Source organism: Panicum hallii, chromosome 5, assembly GCF_002211085.1.
Source record: "Panicum hallii strain FIL2 chromosome 5, PHallii_v3.1, whole genome shotgun sequence".
Taxonomy (NCBI): domain Eukaryota; kingdom Viridiplantae; phylum Streptophyta; class Magnoliopsida; order Poales; family Poaceae; genus Panicum; species Panicum hallii.
In genome coordinates this window covers 34,407,585-34,427,075 of record NC_038046.1, presented here as the reverse complement: position 1 = coordinate 34,427,075, position 19,491 = coordinate 34,407,585, and the positions used below count along the sequence as shown (strand labels likewise).

At 45.4% G+C, this 19,491-nt stretch overlaps 1 protein-coding gene across 1 annotated transcript; it reads right to left on the bottom strand.

The window, feature by feature from the left end:
• Positions 1-4,720: 4,720 nt before the first annotated feature.
• On the bottom strand, positions 4,721-10,482 carry LOC112891508 (kinesin-like protein KIN-7A). Its single transcript, XM_025958390.1, has 14 exons — positions 10,149-10,482; positions 9,977-10,066; positions 9,794-9,894; positions 9,577-9,690; positions 9,407-9,488; positions 9,264-9,331; positions 9,121-9,180; positions 8,915-9,039; positions 7,587-7,785; positions 7,340-7,471; positions 7,139-7,231; positions 6,171-7,058; positions 5,745-6,064; positions 4,721-5,515 (listed from the first exon to the last, which is right to left on the bottom strand). The coding sequence occupies exons 1-14, from the start codon at positions 10,387-10,389 to the stop codon at positions 5,173-5,175; spliced, it is 2,856 nt and encodes a 951-aa protein (XP_025814175.1). The 5' UTR covers positions 10,390-10,482; the 3' UTR covers positions 4,721-5,172.
• Positions 10,483-19,491: the final 9,009 nt, after the last annotated feature.

Genomic DNA, 19,491 nt, shown 5'->3' with positions numbered 1-19,491 from the left:
TCAGAGGCTAGTGTTGTTGTTAGGTCTCAAGTTCCTATCTTCACCCATTGGAAAGAATACAAAGCACAATCTGAACATTTTCATGGCTTCATGGGAAGGCTATCTGTGAGTGCCTATCTACTAGTCCCTGTTTTACATTCAACTCTTACATGGCCCTTGTGCAACTCGAATTTCAATTCTAATCACCAGGGCAGGTTAGCAATTGACACAAGGCACCAGCCAACAGCAGATGCTTATGTTCGTGTGTTCAAGTCATCCATACGGTAGAGGCGGTATAAGTGGAAGCAGCAATACTTTGTTGGCGTTCGTGCTAATGAGGTCCCCACAACCTCTCATGTCTCCTACATGACTAATGCACAGTGGTGTCAACTTGTTTACAGGTGATCAACTACAAACAACAAGGTAATTTCTCTTGGTGTGCTTTTGAATATGTACTTATGATGGAGACTAATACATACATCTCTTGCAAGCAGTTTCTGACCAGAACAAGCGTCGCAGCTACGTTGAACAGTTGCATTCATATGTAAGTGTCAACACTCTTCTAATGTAACCTTTCCATTCTTCTGCTTCCTTAAATAAGTACACACATATACACTTGCACTTCAATGGCAAGTCCTATTATTATTTAAGTTTGATTCATGCATTTGGTCAATAAATCAAAGTATTACGATATAGTGTCTATTATTTCTTCTATGTATTGTCATTTGTCTGACCACCATTTTGGTACATCAGAATAAGAACAAGAATAAGGATGCAGAATCCACTGAAGTCAACGAGGATGAACCCCAGCACCAAGTTGATGAAGCTGACGAAGAAATGGATGCCGTGGAAGCCTTCAAGGTCTTCATACCAGCCGCAAGAAGGGTATGAGTGACGCGGCTAGAGACGCAGTTGTAAGTCCCTGTACATTCCTTCTATAAGACTTTTGTCCTTCTTTGTCCAACACTCTTTGTACATGCTGCATCATATATTGTTAAGGTTCATGGCTGCCCCCGTCTTTCAGAAGTGTGTTATATTAACACTATTTAGTAGCAGTTATCCAATCTACCTTTGTTCCCAGTTTGTTAAATGTACTCCTTTATTAGTATAGTCAGTAAACTAATAGTTCATCTTTATATTTTCTAGACGCCAATGGAAACTATGCGGGCAAAAGCTCTTGCTGATGGACAGCCAGCATTGCCTAGTGCTGAGATTGTTTCCAAGGTCCTCTCCCAGAACAGCTCCAACACCACTTTCTTGAAGAATGCTAATATAGCCACTCCCTCCTCGAAGTCTCCGTCAGCTGGTGAAGAAGCGCTTCGTGAAGAACTTGCTGCTGAAAGACAAGGTTCAGCTGTTCTACATCAAAAATTGGAAGAACTAAAGAAGAGGAGTGAAGAAAATGATGAAGCGCTGACAAGAACTCAAAGACAGTATGAGGAGCTGAAGAAGCAACAGGAAGATAGCAAGCGCATCCTTTCGCAACTCCTGACCCGGAACAACCCTGGTATCTCTTCTCAGCCCTGATCTTATGTGTGTGGAACTATTGTCGTGACCTCTGGTGATTGTGTTGTGTCATAATGTGATTCTGAACAGTCAGTTAACTAATTGTGGTGGTGTCATGAACTTATTTAGTTGTAACTTATTTATGGAATACTGTTGTATCATTTGTTGTCCTGTGATGAAATGGTTCTATATGGCACGAACATGTAAGATATGGCACGTGTAACATCCGGAAAAGAACACATGGACCCATAGGAAAATGCCACGTGGCCCAGCATGGGCATAACATGTGGGCAAACAGGAAAATGACACGTGGGCGAGCCAGGAAATGATAGTGGACAAATAGGAAACCGACACATGGCTGAACCAGGAAAGGACACATGGGCAAATAGGAAACCGACACATGGGCGAACCAGGAAAGGACACATGGACAAATACAAAACAGACATGTGGTAGAACCGGGAAAGGACACGTGGGCAAACAGGAAACCGACACGTGGGCGAACCAGAAAAAGATATGTGGACAAACAGGAAAATGACACATGGCAGAACCGGGAAAGGACACGTGGGCAAATAAGAAACCGACATGTGGGCGAACCAGGAAAGGACACATGGACAAACCAAAAACTGACACGTGGCAGAATAGGAAAGGACACGTGGGTAAACCAGGAAAGGACACGTGGATAAATAGGAAACCGACACGTGGGCGAACTAGAGAAGGGCACGTGCACGAACAAGAAAATGACACGTGGACTCACAGGAAAGAGGCACATGGGCGAATCAGGCAATGACATGTGGGCGAAAAGGGTAACAACACGTGGACAAACCCGAAAACGACACGTGGCCACGTCGCTAAAAGACACATGGTCCGATTACAACATGACACTTGTCCAAATGTGGCGAGGATACGTGGGTTGACAAAATAATGACATGTGGCGTAATGCTGGTGCGCCACATGGCCCTATGCTAGCGCGCCACGTGTCGGTCCCCTTTGCAGCACGTGCCGCCCGACACGTCACTTGCCAGCATGGATGAAGCCACATGGCATGCTAGCGTACCCTGGCCACGTCACTTGCCAACGTTGACGGCGCCATGTCAGCTACCAACGTGGACTAGGACACGTGGATCCGGTAGTTGTGTGACATTTTTGCGACGCATCACAGAACCAAAATATGCTTCCGCAATGAAAGTTTTTTCGTCACAGATAAAATCCTTTCCGTGATGTTTTGGGGAATTTTGTCACAGTCGAACTAACTTGACGCGAGTTCTTTGATGAAGGAATATTCGTCACAAATTCGTCACAGAACTTTCTTTATGATGTTATTGAGTTATCGGCTTTATTTGATTGTTTCATGCAGCAACTTCATAGCCGATTCACTTGTTGATGCTTCTACTATCAACTATCTACAATTTTGTACTTCGTTGCGTGCAGTCCGTTCGGACGATTCGCTTGCTTTATCGTTGTTATCTCAGGCTATCTGGGTTAAGTCCGATCCTTGAGTAATGAGGCTAGAGCAAGTCTTATCGGCTGGATCTGCCTGCTGGTTAACGATGGCGTGATGGTGATGGTTCGGTAGTATCAATCGGCTTTCCTATCTGATTCTGAGCTTAACGATAAGTGTAGATTCCGATATAATTAGACGCATCGGTTTGTTGCCCTGCTGTTAGCGCTGTCTCGGTTAGGTCCGATTCAAATAATGGTGAGAATAAGTTTAGCTTAATTAAGAGCATTTGTTTAGTTATGAGGTTTTTATTCTTTATCTTACTTCACTGTGAAATTGGCTTCATTGCCGATGCCTGGAACTATTCGGAATCCCAGCCGAAACGTTCTAAATAACGGATTAAATTTCTTCTCTTGTCAGTTACAGGTTAAATTGACTGGCACGCCTCGAACCTATTTTTGTGGCAAGTGTGTCGTGCTCTGCAAGATTTACCGTCTAATTTTTGTGGCAAGTATAATTTTGCAAATACCTTCAAAGGTATATCTTGACAAATCATTAGTCCCAATGATTATGTTGTTATTCAATCACTAAAATCACAAACAATGGCTTAAGGGCCATCTTCCTTACAGTGTGACTAGGAGCGACAATGTTGGTTGAAGTATTCCCAGTGACAAAGATAGTTGAGATAGTTGCAATGCCAAGAACGAAGAAGATCAAACCCCCACCAAAAAAGATTGCTTGTCACGGATGCAAGGAAATTCCCCAACATGTGCCATTTCTTCTAATGTGAAGCTCACCGACCGCATCCATAATATGTTATGGGAAAAACGATAATGAGCGATTATTTGTCATGACTCATGATTGAAATGAATTGAATGCATAAATAAAAATACCCCCCCGTACGTAAGGTGTTTTCTTCGATATGTGAGCGTTTCCTAAACAATTTTATTGGGCCATGGAATCAACAAAACTGTTGACATTGACTCGATCAAATCTAATTGTACTATAACTAATTTAATATATTTAACTGCTATTTGGTGTTCTAACTATTTCAATATGCTATATGCAAATAACCATGATGGGATGATCCAATTGGTAGTTTCTTTACCTCTCACTTCCTAGCTGGAGCAGGACATTACATTCTTCCGAAGAAGCTTATTAGCAACGAGCTTTCAGCTGAGAAAAGAAAGATCAAGGTCAAAGTTACTCAGCAGCAGGCCAAAGATAATCGGATGGAATACTTGATGTTTAGATAATGTATTCCTCTGCATGTGCTGGCTGATACTGGAGTGGATATTTGAGAAGTGAGATGAATTAATATTTTGTTGCTTGCGGAAGTTCATGATTTTAAGACGTACTCTAGTCTCTAGAGGTTGTTCTTGTTATGGAACGAGGAGGACGCTTAAACATGAATGCTTAAGAGCATCTCCAGCGGATTACTCATCTCCTCTTTAATACCAAAAAAAATACTCTTTAGGTGATTGGAGGTGCTCCAGCAGATTACTAACCTAATCCTCACTATTAAAAAAATTAGTAATCACCCAAATACACCTCTCTCTCATCTAAATGAAGGGGATTTATCCTCTATCCTATTGTTTTGGTGATTGAATTTTGGTAATTTGCTGCATCAATCAATACCAAAAACGCAAAAATAGCTATTAGTAACGGAGAGATTTTTTTGAAACATACTTATTCGGTTAGGATGGTATTTTGGCGTAGTCCGCCTCTCATCATCTCAGTCATGTGTTGTTGCCATATTCATTTGAGCGTACGGCTGGTCCGACACAAACACGACCATTTACATGTGTAGCTAGATGTATTCAGAATGCTTGGACCAAACCAAGAACGTTACTGATACAGGCATACATCAACTTCGATGCACAGACAGCAAAAAAGTAAAAACAAAAAAGGGACAAAATTCTGAATGGGCTGTCAGATCCAGATTATAAAACAAAGGAACAAACAAAACTTGCTGATGGAATGAAATATGTGATCTTCTCTTGACATTGGTCTACACAATAAAGAATGCGAGAACATCCAGATTCTCTACAACAAGAACATTCAGAAGAAAGAGGCACCACTACATGAATTACCTTCTACAGGAAGGGTATGAGATCGCTTCTGTCCTTGACCACCCGGAAGTTCAGACACTTCCTCCCTTGATCAACAAGTCCAGAATTCAACTGATCATCACGAAATGTATGATCTCTTTGTTCCTTATTTTAAAGGGCCTAGATGCTTCCATCTGCTTACCAAAGTTGAGTTTTTTCCCTGATCATGTTTGAAATGGGTTGCCAGCCCACCAGCCATGGCTTCCTACTTGTGGGGACTGCAAAGTTGAGCTCAAACATCTCTTTGCTGATGTTGCCACCCTCACAGAACCCTACCAGCCGGGCCACAAGGTCCGCGCTCTCCTCGATGTGCACCTGATCGTTGGGGTCAGTCCAGAGCTTGTTCACAAGCTGCAGCTTCCTCTGCTTTGCATCGAGGGGGACTTGCCATTTAATGAAGAGGCGCTCCCGCTCTTCGTCCGTTAGCCTTGACCCCATCCTTCTTGCAAGAAATTCCCGCTCATTCCTCAATGCCTTGATACTGTGCAATGCAAAACAGAATGAAAGGTGCGTTAGATCCAGGCAGAAAATAAACAACTAGTATCTGTGTCATGATTCAATCGTGATTAATGAACACAGCAATATTTCATCAAACACAAAACAGACACAGAGTAATGCTTCACTTTAAAGGTCACGTTAACCCCAAAAATATTTTTATTGCTGCTGGAACTAATTGCCAACGAACTGCATGTTAGATACTAATCAGTTACCTGGAGACAAGCGAAACTGCTGGGTCATCACCAGCTGCAGGGCTTGCATCACCGACCTCAGCAAAGTGTTGCTGCAACCATGTCAGTCTTCTTACTTCAACTTCAATGTATATCTGATCAGCCCTATCTCCCCTGAATAACAGGTAGAACTGTGTCCTATGAATGATAGATACATGGCAGAGATCCCATAATTGAATAATGTGCTGCATCTGCTCCTTGAATAATCTGTCCCATGAATCAGGACCGTCCTGTAGAGGCCCGGAATTATCCTCTTCCATGTCATCATTCTGCTTTCCTTCATTAGATTCCAACTCCAAGACCTGTGAAAGATTGTAAAAGAATATATTTTTAGCAGAATGAAGACAGAACAAGTTTCGAGGAATTACATAATTCGTAGATGTGTCCAAGATCAGGCGAGGTCAGAACCTGGCAGACTAGCAGCTGCTTTTGGTACTGAAGTTTTGCAACCCGCTCCTTCAGTTCAGTCACGTAAGCTCTGATGCTCCTCACGTTTTCCTCTGCAGCATTTTGAAACATCCGCTGCATCTTTTTCATATTCACTGAGCTGGATCGCCTATAGCGTGGTGTTTCATCACGTGATGATAGATCTCCATCTTCACTCTTGGTGGGTGTAGCCTTTTCTGAACCTTCAACAGACATGGTGTCACCCTCTGGGGCCCTGTTCTCAACTTCTGATTCTGAAGGCCTACTAGAAGAGTGGGGAGAGCAAGGCGCTCTTAGAAGATTTGCTCTGTTTATGTTGTTGCTCACACCCAGTGGAAGAAGCATCCTCTTTTTCTTCTTTGATCTGTTGGACTTTGGGGTAGTCTCATTACATGGCACGGCAACATTTGGAAGTGACATCACCAATCTGTCAATAGACCGTTGCACATTTTCTAACTTTGCCTCAAGTTTGGCAATATCATTGTCTTGCATATGAAGCCTAGAAATCTCATCTTTCAAATCAGATCCATTTCCTTCATCTGTAATCATCTCCACGTCTCTGTTCTCAGACCTAACAGCTTGCATCTCCCTGATTTCTGCCTGAAGTTTAGCAATAGTTTCTGCAGCATCCTGGTTACCATGCTTGTGGCATTGAACTTCTTTGTGAAGTACTTCAATGGCACGGTTCGCTTCAACCTCAAGCTGTTGCTGTAGCTGCTCCAGCTTGCGGATTTCATGCTTTAACATGAATGGAGCAGTAGATGATTGCCTAATTGAGCTCCTCATCTTAATTTTGTTACTTGGCTCTAGTGATCCTGAAAATGTGAGGCACTTCCGGGCTCTTTGTGGCGAGTCAAAAGGATTCCATCCCTGCAAGAATAGAGTGGAATTCAAAGGGTTAGTTAATGGTAAGAAAGAGAAGTTCTGGATGAACAAAGGCAGATTCTTACTGGCTGGTGATCACCCTTCTTCTTCCGCAGTTCTTCAAGCTCTGACTGTGCATTATCTCGCTGTTTCCTGAGTTCCTCTATTTCAATTTCCATCTACAAAATTCACCACTGATTAGATCATGTAAAAAAGGTAACAAATTTAAGTATTTAGTGAACCTTTTGAAACTTAAAAGTAAACAATGAGGCTGTCAGAGACATTACCTGCCTAATCCTCCTGTCCTTTTCCATTATGAGGATATCAGAAGAGGAGGCGCGGTCAGGCGTCCTCAGCTCTGCTTCTAGTCTAGCAACCTCTGTCTGAAGGTGTTTCACCAATTGCTTATCTGATACAACCTGTATGGAACATGCATTCATGAGTGTACATTGATGTGATTTCAACAATAAGGCACAAAGAAATGTTAACTGAGTCACAACTTATATTCCAGAGTCCACAACTCGCAACCCTTACCATATTAACTTTTGCAGTATTTGTGACCTCTTTTGCACAGGTCGCAAAGAATAGAGTATTTCTAGATTGTTCTACATGTGCCAGGGCTGGGCTCATAGTACAGATGATTGCTGTTCTTGCATTTCCACCCAAAGAAAGCTGTAAAATACGTGTCAGCTTTGAATCCCTGTAGGGTATGTGTCCACTTCGTTTCTCTGAGCTGCAATGGAAATTTACAATTAAATTTCAGTTCCAAATAAAGAGGTATATTTGTTGCTAGAGTTCTCTATCAAATCAAGAAACAATGCATGTCTTTCTAGTTCATATAATTTGAGTGCTTGCAATTTCAGCAACTGTAAGCGTTGCGAAATAAAACACAGCAAATTTTTCTGCAACTTGGGATTTGGGTGTACAATTTTGTAATGCAGAATAGCAGAAACATTCAGGAATGCCGAGAGTTCTTTAAACCACACAGTACACCTCACTACTATTTATTTTTTCTATGTGAGAAATTCAGGAAGGACTGAAAAAGCCATTCTCAATCATTTGCACTGATACCGAATATGCTCCATTTAGTTTTTGGGAGAGAATCACTACACTTTTGTTTATTCTAAAGTCGAACTTATCTCCACATTGTTAAAAGTCCACTTATACAAAGAAATGAAAGAACATATATGTATAACACTTGTTTTGACATGACACATGGTGCTAACGTGTGAGATATTATCCTTCACTAAACCTTAAGTAATAGATTGTTGAAGCTCAAACTTGAACAAATTTGAATATAACTATAACAGCAAATCAGTTGATCATGCAGTAGTCATCTAGGAGTTTTCATTCAGCAAGATGAGTTCATGGACAAGAAATATGCAAAAGTCATCTAGAAGTTATAACAAAACTGGAGCATAACTTCTTAGTGTGTCCGCTACACATTTCAAAGACCTTCATCCTCCAGTTTTGGCTTTCAGTAATTTAAGCCAACCGATCAACAAGCTACATTCTTAAAAGAAAAGATTGCACTACCACGAGATACAAACAAAACATAAGTTTTTTCAGACATGCTAACTGACTTGCTAAATAGCATTGGACCGACAAGAAATCAGTGTCTTAGCAGAAAGTATCACATCTGATAAATTTCTGTTAGCACATCATCCATCTGTACTCATCTATGAATTTGTTGTGAGCTAAGGAAAAACCATTGACTTAACACATCCAACATATAATAACTAGAACTAAGGATAAAATAACAAAACTAATACAGTTAATGCAGAGTTCATATGATGCATTTCATTAGCAGAAATCTTCATAGATGCACTTTGTAGATGAATGCAGAGAAAAGTCACTCAGACCTTAGCTTTCTGATGACCGTAGTCAAAGTCAACAAGCTGCGATTTATATGGCAACCCTCTTTCAACCTTGCACCTATGGCATGTGTTTGTGCAGCTCGTTCACTTCCGGCAAGGTCAACAAAATTCTGCAAACAAAGCAAGCAATTATTCAAATTATGAAATTCAGCATGCCAATATCCAACAGTAAATTATGATAGCATGCTTACCAGGTTAGCAACAAAAGATTTAACACATCCTGAAACTTCACGGAGCCTGCTTTCGAGTGTCTGGATAAAGATATACAGCAGAAAAGGTTAATACTATCCTCACCATGTTTTTTCTTCGAATGACCTGCAAACAGGATATATACCAGCCTAATGATTTGGTGGGAACGTGAACTAGTGTCATTTAGAGCTGTCTCCCCAACCTGTCTTTGTTCTGCAATCATTTGAAAGGCCATTAAAGTAATTAGCACGATTCACTTCTTCTTTTTTGACGGTACTCTGTAGTTACCTTCACAGATGCTGATTAGATGCCTCAGATGTTGGCTATCCTTAGCAATTTCTTCTTGCAACTTCTCCACGATGGTTCCTTTCTGTGAAACAGAAAATGTTATCATTTAAATCACCATACATTAAAACTTTGTTGGGGCATTGTATAAACCAATTCAGTTGTAAACGAACCTCAGGATCATCTAACAACCGGAGGGGGGCAGAGTCAGGTCGTAGAAGATCCTTGACAATCTCATTATAAATTTCCATAGCAGATATTTTTATAACAAATTCCCTTTCAGGATTCTACACAGGAAATAATTATGTGTTATAAGAAGCATGGGCATGTTAGAAAGCAATCTTCCATAACAGCACAAAGCATTGACTTCCTCAGATTTACAAAACTCACATTATCTATGTGCCTATAAATATCATTAACAGCACTCTCTGTAACACCTCTCATCGTGAATGTTTTACCACTGCTGGTTTGCCCATATGCAAAGATGGTGGCTGCAAAACAAGCACAAGTTAAGGGATCACTTGCATATGATCATTCTAATACTACCAACATAAAAACTGGGGATTAACCTACCATTAATGCCTGTCAATGCAGACATTGCAACATCCTTAGCTCCCTCTTCATAGACCACATCTGTTTGGCAAGCTGGCCCAAAAACCTTATCTGGAGGGATACAGAGACATTGATTAGTTGCAAACAGATTTTCTTGGGCTGCCTTGCTCATAAATTGATCATTCAATACTACCAAAAGTGTAAGAGGTCGGTGCAGCCCGGTCCTGTGGGGGGCCCTTATACAAGATTGTCTGGCTATCAGCACACTCCCATGCTACTTCATCCTTCACAGCCAGCTCCTTCTTGCTTAATGGCCGCACCCTCACTGTAACAAAGATCTTCTCCTCCTTGGCCCTTGAACTGCCACCAGGAGTCGACATCGGTGTGCGCTCGCCCTTTGATGCAGGGGTGCTTGGTGGTCTTGATGCACCCATCTTTTATATTCTCACTGTATAATCTAAACCACAAATCCCTGGGATTGAACAAGAAACTGGAGGCCTTCTCACAAAATTCTTGTGGAAAATTGACACTGGATCTGCTAAAAATGCAGCATTGGTCAAGTTTAATTTATTATACAATCATATGAATGTAAAACAAATTTCATCATCAATCATAAACACAAATGCTGACAAACTATAGTAAAGACATTTTCTAAAGAAATAAATGTGTATTTTGTACCGTTTATGTGCCTTACGTAGTTGTATCCAAATAAATAAATGCTTATTTTCTACCAGGAGAAATAAATCACAATTGCACAGGGATCTATAGGCACCAAACAATCCAAATTTCAAGTGTTACAGAATGGGTAAACAGTACTATAGGAAAGAAAATGCAGCTCTGATTTCCGGTAATCCTTGCAAGTGCACATGCAACGAACAAAGCAGTTTTCCCAGTCGAAATTGCTGATTCCAGTCAGCATTTTGATTCCGCTAATTTACACGAGAAATTGCTGATTCCAAAATCTCGCAATCCCACAAAGAAAACTGTACATTCAAATTCCAGATCATGACCCAACCATTCTCAAAAGGGGCAAAACTAGTTAACACCGAAACTCCGGGAGATGCGTCGACCCGTAGTAAGTGAGTTTGAGTATGGAAACCCGGATCGAGGAACTAGTGTTACCAAAATAAGAAATCCCGCAAGCGACCAGCCGCAGATAAACTACCTTCCTTTCTAGAATAAATCCACCCAAAACGAACCAAACCAATTTCCTAATCTGCGCCCCACTCCCGCCACTGAGAAAACCGGCGGACACTTCTCCGCCTGTACTGGTGCTGCCCTGCCGTGTCGACCACAGGAGTAGATCAGCCCGCGGATGCTAGGGCCCACCCCGCCGGACGCAACAGCTCCGCCTCGCTGGGGGAGGAAAGCGGCAGGTGGTGGAATCAACCGCCGCGCGAGGAAACGGGGGATTCGATTTCTAGAAGAGGGGAGAGGGAGGAAGAAGCGGAGAAGCCACTCACCAGCGCGGTCGGGAAGGGGAGAGCAATCCGGCCGAGCAGCCGCCCAGGCGAGCGCGAAGGCCGGCGGGGAGGCCGACTGCCGCAGGCCGCGCCGCCGGTGCGCGTGCGCTTGCGGCGAGAGGATGGGCTCGGTCCGTTTGCCTCCTCTGGTGGTGCACGGCGCTGCTCTCTCTCTCTCTCTCTCTCTCTCTCTCTTGTACCGTTTGAATTCTCCGGCTCGTTGCCGTGGAGAGGAGAGAGATTAGAGAGAGAGCAAGCGAGAGGAGTGAGGAAAAATAATTCGAGGGAGCGGAGCGGGGTGGTGCTGTTGGCGTGAAGCGAGGCTTGGGAGCGCAACGGCTAGTTTTGGAAGGCGTCAACCGAAGACCCCAACTCCGACCCTTAAGCCATTTGTTGCCGGGGTGCATGCACGGCTGTCTGGCTGCAGGTGGGGCCATCATGAGGGATGTCTGGGCGCGGACCCACGCGTCGGTGAGTGGCGTTTTATGGTAGGTTTTGAATTTGCTGTGGTTGAAGGGGGTTCCGCTGATAGGTGTCCCCCGGGAGTGGGTACACGGCACCCAGGGTTCCAGTGGAGAATAAAGGAGTGTTGAGCTGTCTATCATTCAATTGTTCAACGGTGATGACTCAGATTTTGAATTTGCTTCACTGTGCTAAGTGTGTTTAATGCACTGCTTAAATTCAGCAAACATTGCGCTCGTGACTCTGCAATTATTGTTAATTAATATAAGGTTTTTTCTTTAATATTTATGGGGGATAAGCTTTTTAATACTACACATATACATGGAATTTTCAACAAATATTTCTACCTGCTCACACTACCACACATGTTGGTTCTACTCTTATGTAACTTGGGGTTGGGGTATGTTTGGTTGTTGGTTTAGATTGGCTTAGGTAAGATCCTAAGGACTTCCACAATGTGTAGCTTTACTAGTGATGCTTGTTTTGCTTCTAACGCTGCAGTGTGCAGCATCACTCTCTTCCTATACTTGGAACCTAAAATAGAATTAAAAATCCCAAACTCATCTCCACTCTCCTTCCCTCCAAACGCATGCAGTATATTTTAATCAGCAAGCATCGGTGCACGTTCTTGCTCCGAAGCCAAGAAAATTTTACTCTCTCCATTTTTATTTACAAATTGTATTAGCTTTGTCTTAAATTAAATTTAATCAATTTTGACCAAATTTATAGAAAAAGATAATAAAATTTATAATACCAAATTTATTTTATTGAATCCACCATGGAATATACGTTGAGTAAAGATGCAAGTGGGTATCCAATAATATTTTTTTATCCGTTAATTAATTATGATGGCATCCACTATAGTTCATTTCTTCTTTCAAATTATGGGTATCCAATAATATTTTTTGTCCGTTAATTAATTATGATGGCATCCACTATAGTTCATTTCTTCTCTCAAATTATTTACGCAGAATGCCATTCTAGTTCATTTTATCAACTGTTTAGGTCGATCCAATAATCCAAAATATATATAACTTGCATCCTAATTAATAGTGTATATGTTGACAGTATACTTAGTCAAAGTTAACTAAATTTAATTTAGAATAAATTTAGATATGTAAAAATAGAGGGAGTATCAGGCATCGGGTGCCACAGTGTTGAAGCATCGGGAGAAGTGATGCCTAAAATCAAAAAGTGCTTTCAAGCATCACTTTAGTAGTACACTACGGAGGGCCTAAGGCTATCTCCAACGATATCCTCCAAATTCCATCCTCTATTTCCATCCTCCATATCAACTTCATTCCCTATACCAAACCTAACTCCAACGATATCCTCTATTTGCATCCTCCATACCCCACAATCTTATTTTTCTTTACTTTCTTCCAACGGCCGTTTCCACCGCCCCGCCGCCCCGCACGCCTCCGCCCGCGCCGCCGACCGCGCCGCCCCACCCGCCCGCGCGCCCCTGCCCCGCCGCCCGGCCGCGCTCCTGCTCCGCCCGGCCGCGCTCCTCCGCGCCCCCCCCTCCTCCTCCGCTCCCCCTCCTCCGCCCCGCCCCCTCCTCCTCCGCCCCCCCTCCTCCTCCGCCGCCGGCCGCTCCTCCGCGCCGCCGCCCTCCGCTCCTCCGCACGCCGCCCTCCGCTCCTCCGCCCCGCCGCGCGCGCGCCCCTCCGCTCCTCCTCCGCCCCGCCGCTCCTCCGCCCCGCCCCGCCGCGCCCGCGCCCCTCCGCTCCTCCTCCGCCCCTGCTGCTCCTCCGCCCCGCCGCGCCCTCCGCCCCGCGCTCCTGCTCCGCCCCGCCCCGCCGCGCCCTCCGCCCCTGCTCCTCCTCCGGCCCGCCGCGCCCTCCGCCCCGCGCTCCTGCTCCGCCCCGCCCCGCCGCGCCCTCCGCCCCTGCTCCTCCTCCGCCCCGCCGCTCCTCCTCCCGCTCCTCCGCCCCGCCCCGCCCGCGCCCCTCCGCTCCTCCGCCCCGCCGCGCCCTCCGCTCCTCCGCCCCTCCGCCGCCCCTTTCTCCGCCCCTGCCGCGCCCCTCATCCGCCCCTCCGCCGCCCCTTCCTCCGCCCCTGCCGCCCCGCAGCGCCGGCCGCCCCTTCCTCCGTCCCTCCCGCCCCGCAGCGCCGGCCGCCCCGCCCCGATCCGCAGCGCCGCCGCCCCGCGCGCGGGAGCCGCCTCGAGCGCCAACAGGGCGGGCAAAGCCGATGGAGGACGCCGCTCCTGCCTCCCTCTGTGCGGGACGCATACCGCTTCCTCCATTTTACCGGACGCTTTGGAGTACACCGATGGAGCGCTAGCGGGCTACAGTATCCTCCGCGCATACGGAACCGAACGGTTTACAGCGCGTCGCTGGAGATAGCCTAAGAGGGCCTAAAGGGCACCCACAACTATGTCGTACAAGCCTTCCACGTAGAAAAGAGAAACGAGGAGAGAGAATAAGTTGTCGCCAGAGCTTGCGAGAGGATCTGGTCCAGTCGCCTTGGATTCTGTGACTTCGTGAAGGGTAGTCAGACAACTGTGCTCATAACTTTACATAATCGTGGACCGTTCATTTTGGATAAATGGATCAGATCTTGTGCTATAGGGTTTGTTTGGATCCGCCGGACCGAAGTGTAGTCTTGTTACATCGGATGTTTGGATATCAATTAGGAGTATTAAATAAAGACTAATTATAAAACCAATAACATAAATGGAGATCAATTTACGAGATGAATCTATTAAGCCTAATTAATTCATCATTAGCATATATTTATTTAGCACAGTATGGTCAAATTATGGACTAATTAGGGTTAATGGATTCGTTTCATAAACTATATGCAATTGATTTTGTAATTAGTTTATATTTAATACTTCTAATTGGTGTCCAAATATTTAATATGACGGGACTAAAATTTAGTGCCGCTCATCCAAACATGCCCATAGTAACATCTTTTATGTTACCGTGTTAAAAGTTAGGCTACTGTTCACACAGATTAAGGTTTTGATAACTTTGCTTCATGAAGTGAGAGAAGCCGGACCGGGTTCCGGCGAGAGCCGCTAGCACGAGTCCCCGTGCTGAGCGGGCCCCATAGTGGTTGCAGATTAGGCGAGACGGACCGAGGGCGGAGCGCGACGATCGAACGGGAAAGGAGGAGCTCGCCGGGCTCGCCGCGGAGTGGGGCTCGGCCGCGGCCGTTGCGGGGATCCGGCAAGAGGCAGACCGCCGGCACGGACGAGTGTGGAGGTGGAGGAGGCTAGCAAGCTGGGGACGTCGTGCACGGGTGCTGCTGCGACGCCGAGCAGCGCGCGGCTGGCAACACAAGGAGGCGGCAGGGTCACCGGATCTGGCAAGAGTATTGGGGAGAGTCGAGCCTGGACCGAGAGAGAGCGTGTGATTATTAAAACTCTGATACGTGGGTCTATAAAATTTTGAGAAACGTGTTATAGGCGATTCATTGGAAGAGTACTGGAGCTGCTGTCTATAATTGCGGTTGCGGGTGCCGTAAGCTAGGCCGATCCAAGTTAATGTCGCACATTACAATGAGGTCTTGTTTGGCTGGTTGGATTGGATGAGTTTGGCATGACAAAGCCTGTGCCATCCTGGCTTATCTAGAACGACACATGGCTTATCTAGACGCTCAGGCGGAATGTTTCCAGCAAGTCTGGCTAGCAAGATGTTCTGCACAATAATAATCTGGCTAACTAGACTGCTGGCGGGAAACAAATAAGTCCATCTTACATCGGAGAGGCATGACTAAGTGGGTGTACACCTAACCAAACACACCCTTGATTGCACAACCAAGTCATGCACATGTTCTTTCATATGCAGGTATGGAATTCCAAACAAAGAAAGAGTAGAGCATCATATTAGTTTTTCTCTATATACTTGACATATTTTTATGCTATTGTCTATTTTGATTCTTCTCTAAGCAGGAAGCACAAATTAACCCTTTATTGTGTTTTTCATTCTCCACCTACGTGTTTTTAATAAAAACAAGATCTAACTTAGAATGAAGTAGACGATTTTTCATTCCAAAGAAACAAACATACAAAATCAAATTCGAATCAAGACGAACCAATCTGGACGGTGGGTTTTACCTCAACAACCGGTCTCAGTTCCGTAACACCTTAGGTGTTTAAATGCTAAGCAAGAAATCATGAATATAGCATCATGCATCAATGACCAAGAAAAATATAAACAAATACATTTGTTAATATGTTTATGCATGTGTATGTCTATATGCTATGTATAGGGTGCTTTGTAACTTTCAAAATAAACTCAACATGTCTAGCAAAATGTGCTCACAAATTTCTCTTGACATGATCTACAAAGTTGCAATTGAAGTCAAAGTCAAAATTTGAATTTTAGCACATGTAATGATAGGTTTTTCAAATCCTAGAAAGCTCAAATTTGAATTACCTTTTAAACCATCATTCAAACAAACTTTCATCCAAAACAAAGGTTATAGATGTTCAAATTCCCTGCAACTTTCATGTTGACCATTTATCAAGTTTCTACACAAAATTTTGAGAAAAAATCAGTCAACGTGCATTGACCCGACCTTCTCTCTCTTCTCTCTCTTCTCTCTCCCTCCCCTCCCCTGTTTCCCCTACCAGGGGCTTTTTATATTTTTGCCATTATTACAAACGCCATTCATCCGAATATCATCTTACAATTGTTTTACAAAATTGCCACTGGAAAGAGAAGAAATCTTACAAGTTTACTAAAAATGAACGTTTTTTATGCGTGGCGTGCCAGGCCACGGTACCAGCGTGGAGCCACGTTGCGAAAAGATGAAGCTGCCCCTGCCCTACTCCTTTTTCTCCCTCTCCGACAGCTAGGTCCCGCAGCTCCTCTCATAGCCAGGTGGGCCCCACCCGTCAGCTTCATCTCCCACCTCTAGCACCTGAAACAGGGAACGGAGTAGTGGCTCGCGGAGCACGCCTGTGGCCGCGCCCCTGTAGATGGTGCCCGCGCAGCCGGGAACGGGTGGGGAAGCGCTGGCCATGGGTGCGGGGTGACCGGCTCGACGGCGAGTGGGCTCTGGTGGTGGAGGGAGGAGGAACGATGATACAACACCTAGGGGAGGTCGAGGCGGAGCAAGGTGGTGAGCTTGGGCTGGGATTGTGGAGCTCGTGGATCGGGACGGCAGCAATCGACTGGAGCTCTGCTGCTGCTCGGGGAGAGAGAGAGAGAGAGAGAGAGAGAGAGAGAGAGAGAGAGAGAGAGCAGAGCAGAGTAGAGATCGAGAGGGCTGGCCCTGGCCGGCGAGCTCCACCTCAGCGGTGCGAGTGGCCTGACAACGGGTGAGCTCAGCCCCGGTGGAGCGGATGGCCCTGGCCGCGGGCGAGCTCGGCCCCGGCGGCATGGGTGGCCTGGCCACGGGCGACCTTGGCCTCAACGGCGTGGGTGGCCTTGCCTCTCCGGTACTGGAGGTGGGAGACAAAGCTGACAAGTGGGGCCCACCTCATTGAGAGGGGGAGAGAGGGGAGCAGGGCAGGGGTAGCTTCATTTTTTGCAATGTGCCTCCACGCTGGCATGCCACGCACGTAAAAATATCCGTTTTTGGTAAACTTGTAAGATTTCTTCTCTTCCCGGTGGAAATTTTGCAAGAACAACCGTAAGAGTGATATTCGGATGAGTGGTGTTCGTAGTAATGGCAAAAATGTAAAAAGCCCCCAACGAGAGGCAGAGTAGAGCCGCCATGTCATCGGTGATGGCTGGCCGGTGCTAGGCGCCAAGGGCCTCGCCCCCAACCGGCTGCTGCTGATGTTTCGACCGCTGCCGCGCCCAGTCGCCGGCCACCACGCGGCGTCCGATGCCTGACGCCGCTCGACGACGAGGTCCCTTGCCGCGCGCTTGTCCCTCCCCGGCCGCCCCCAGTGTAGCGCATCCCCGACCGCTACCTCCCCTCTAGTCGCGCCCAGCCCCCTCCCCTCTTCTTGCTCACCTACAAAAGCAGCAGCAACCTTCCCTACTCACACGAGCACCACGGCGGCCACCATTGGCGTCCGCCCCTGCCTCACCGGCAGAACTGAGGGGGGGCTGGCAAGGGCCATGGCCTCCCTAAAAAAAGAAAATCAATATACATCAAATAATTGGTTGATGAAATTAGATCAATTTTTTATAGAAAATTAATGCAAAACTAAAAGGAAGACTGATTTTTCTTTGACAGAATAGCATATTTCATCATCAAATTTTTAGTTGAGGGTCAACTTCATCCCTAAACTTTCAATATGACCATTTCAGTCATCAACCTTTTTCATGCAGCTCAATTTAGTCCTTCATTCTACGTGTCTTGCCACGTTGGCAATACCATGTCAGCACCCAAAGGGTTCCAATTTTTTAAGCAGCAACATATATTGGTTCAATCATACTTAAAGATAAAGATGACAACAAAACTTTAACTTATGTCTACATGAATTTTTTCACATGTATAATAAATATGTTCGGATTAACTCCCTTCCTTAAGAATTGTTGTGGCAGAACCGCTCGAATTATTCCTGCTCAAGTGCGCTATTGATCGCCGTTCAACTGCAATCAACTTAACGTACTTCAAACGGAACAATCCTTTGGTCTGTCGGGTCTCCGCCCGATTCAACCACGGTTCAGCAGGATCGAAGCAGGTTTACCTCGCACAAAGGCGAGTTCACATCACAGAATAGCTCATCAACTTTTTAATTTACAACCATACATACATTATTACAAACCGAGTTCAAAGATAAGTAAATTCATACAAACCATGTTCAAACTGACAAGCGTAACAGCTTGTCTAAACTCACAGCGGAAGAAAAAGTTTTTACGCGACTACACACGTCGCGAAGACGGACACCAAGCTTAGCCCAGGGCCTGGTGTCACTCCGGAGGGTCTGTGCCGGCCGGGGACGGGTCCCACTCCACGGACCAGCCAAAAGGAACGGACGTTGGCCACACAAGGTTGTCCGTGGGGTTTTCGGAGGTTATACCTGAAACAGATATTGGCAAGGCTGAGTATTCTAATACTCAGCAAGGCTTACCCGGGGCTGGGTATACTTAGCCCATAACTAGACTCATGAAGGCATTGCAAAGGCTCTGGGTTTATTTTTAGCTGAAAAGTAACAAAGAGTATGAACTATTTTCAAGTTTTAGCTTTCATCTTCTAGTTGAGTAATTATTCTAGATTAGCACCTACACTAAGCAAGCAAGGTAGTGATTATCATTCATCAAGATTATCCATCCTTAGTTCCACTTCTTACTCAATGTGGCAGAAGGGATAAGCAGTCTCAATCCTCGTGAGAGGTGGACGATTCGAATCGAATTTGACCTTGCAAGGTAAACCTAACTCACACGCTCGGAGTACCGACAGGGTGTTCCAAGCAACCGTTTCCCTCATATCCCGGGTTATGGATCAGGGCCACCACAAGCGACTGCAGGACCGTACGCACACCCAATGTGTACAGGACATACGTCTGTAGCGCGACTACAAAACCCGTATTCCTGTCTGCCTTGCAGAACGTACTCCCACACGTCGGTGCGTGTAAACATAAAATAAAAGTCGAGTGGTGGGAGCGCGTCCATTTGCCGGGCCAATCGGGTACTAGGCTTACCGCTTACCATATTTCGCGGCATGTGGCTAGTACTTTCAAAAACTTAGCCACCA

Bases quoted from the DNA above. Each gene is read 5' to 3' on its own strand.
- LOC112891508 (XM_025958390.1), bottom strand. From the start codon at position 10,389: ATGGGTGCATCAAGACCACCAAGCACCCCTGCATCAAAGGGCGAGCGC. The intron at 9,181-9,263 runs GTATATATCCTG...ATCTTTATCCAG, and splicing joins CCCACCAAATCATTAGGCTG to ACACTCGAAAGCAGGCTCCG. The intron at 7,232-7,339 runs GTAATGTCTCTG...TGAATTTTGTAG, and splicing joins AGGACAGGAGGATTAGGCAG to ATGGAAATTGAAATAGAGGA.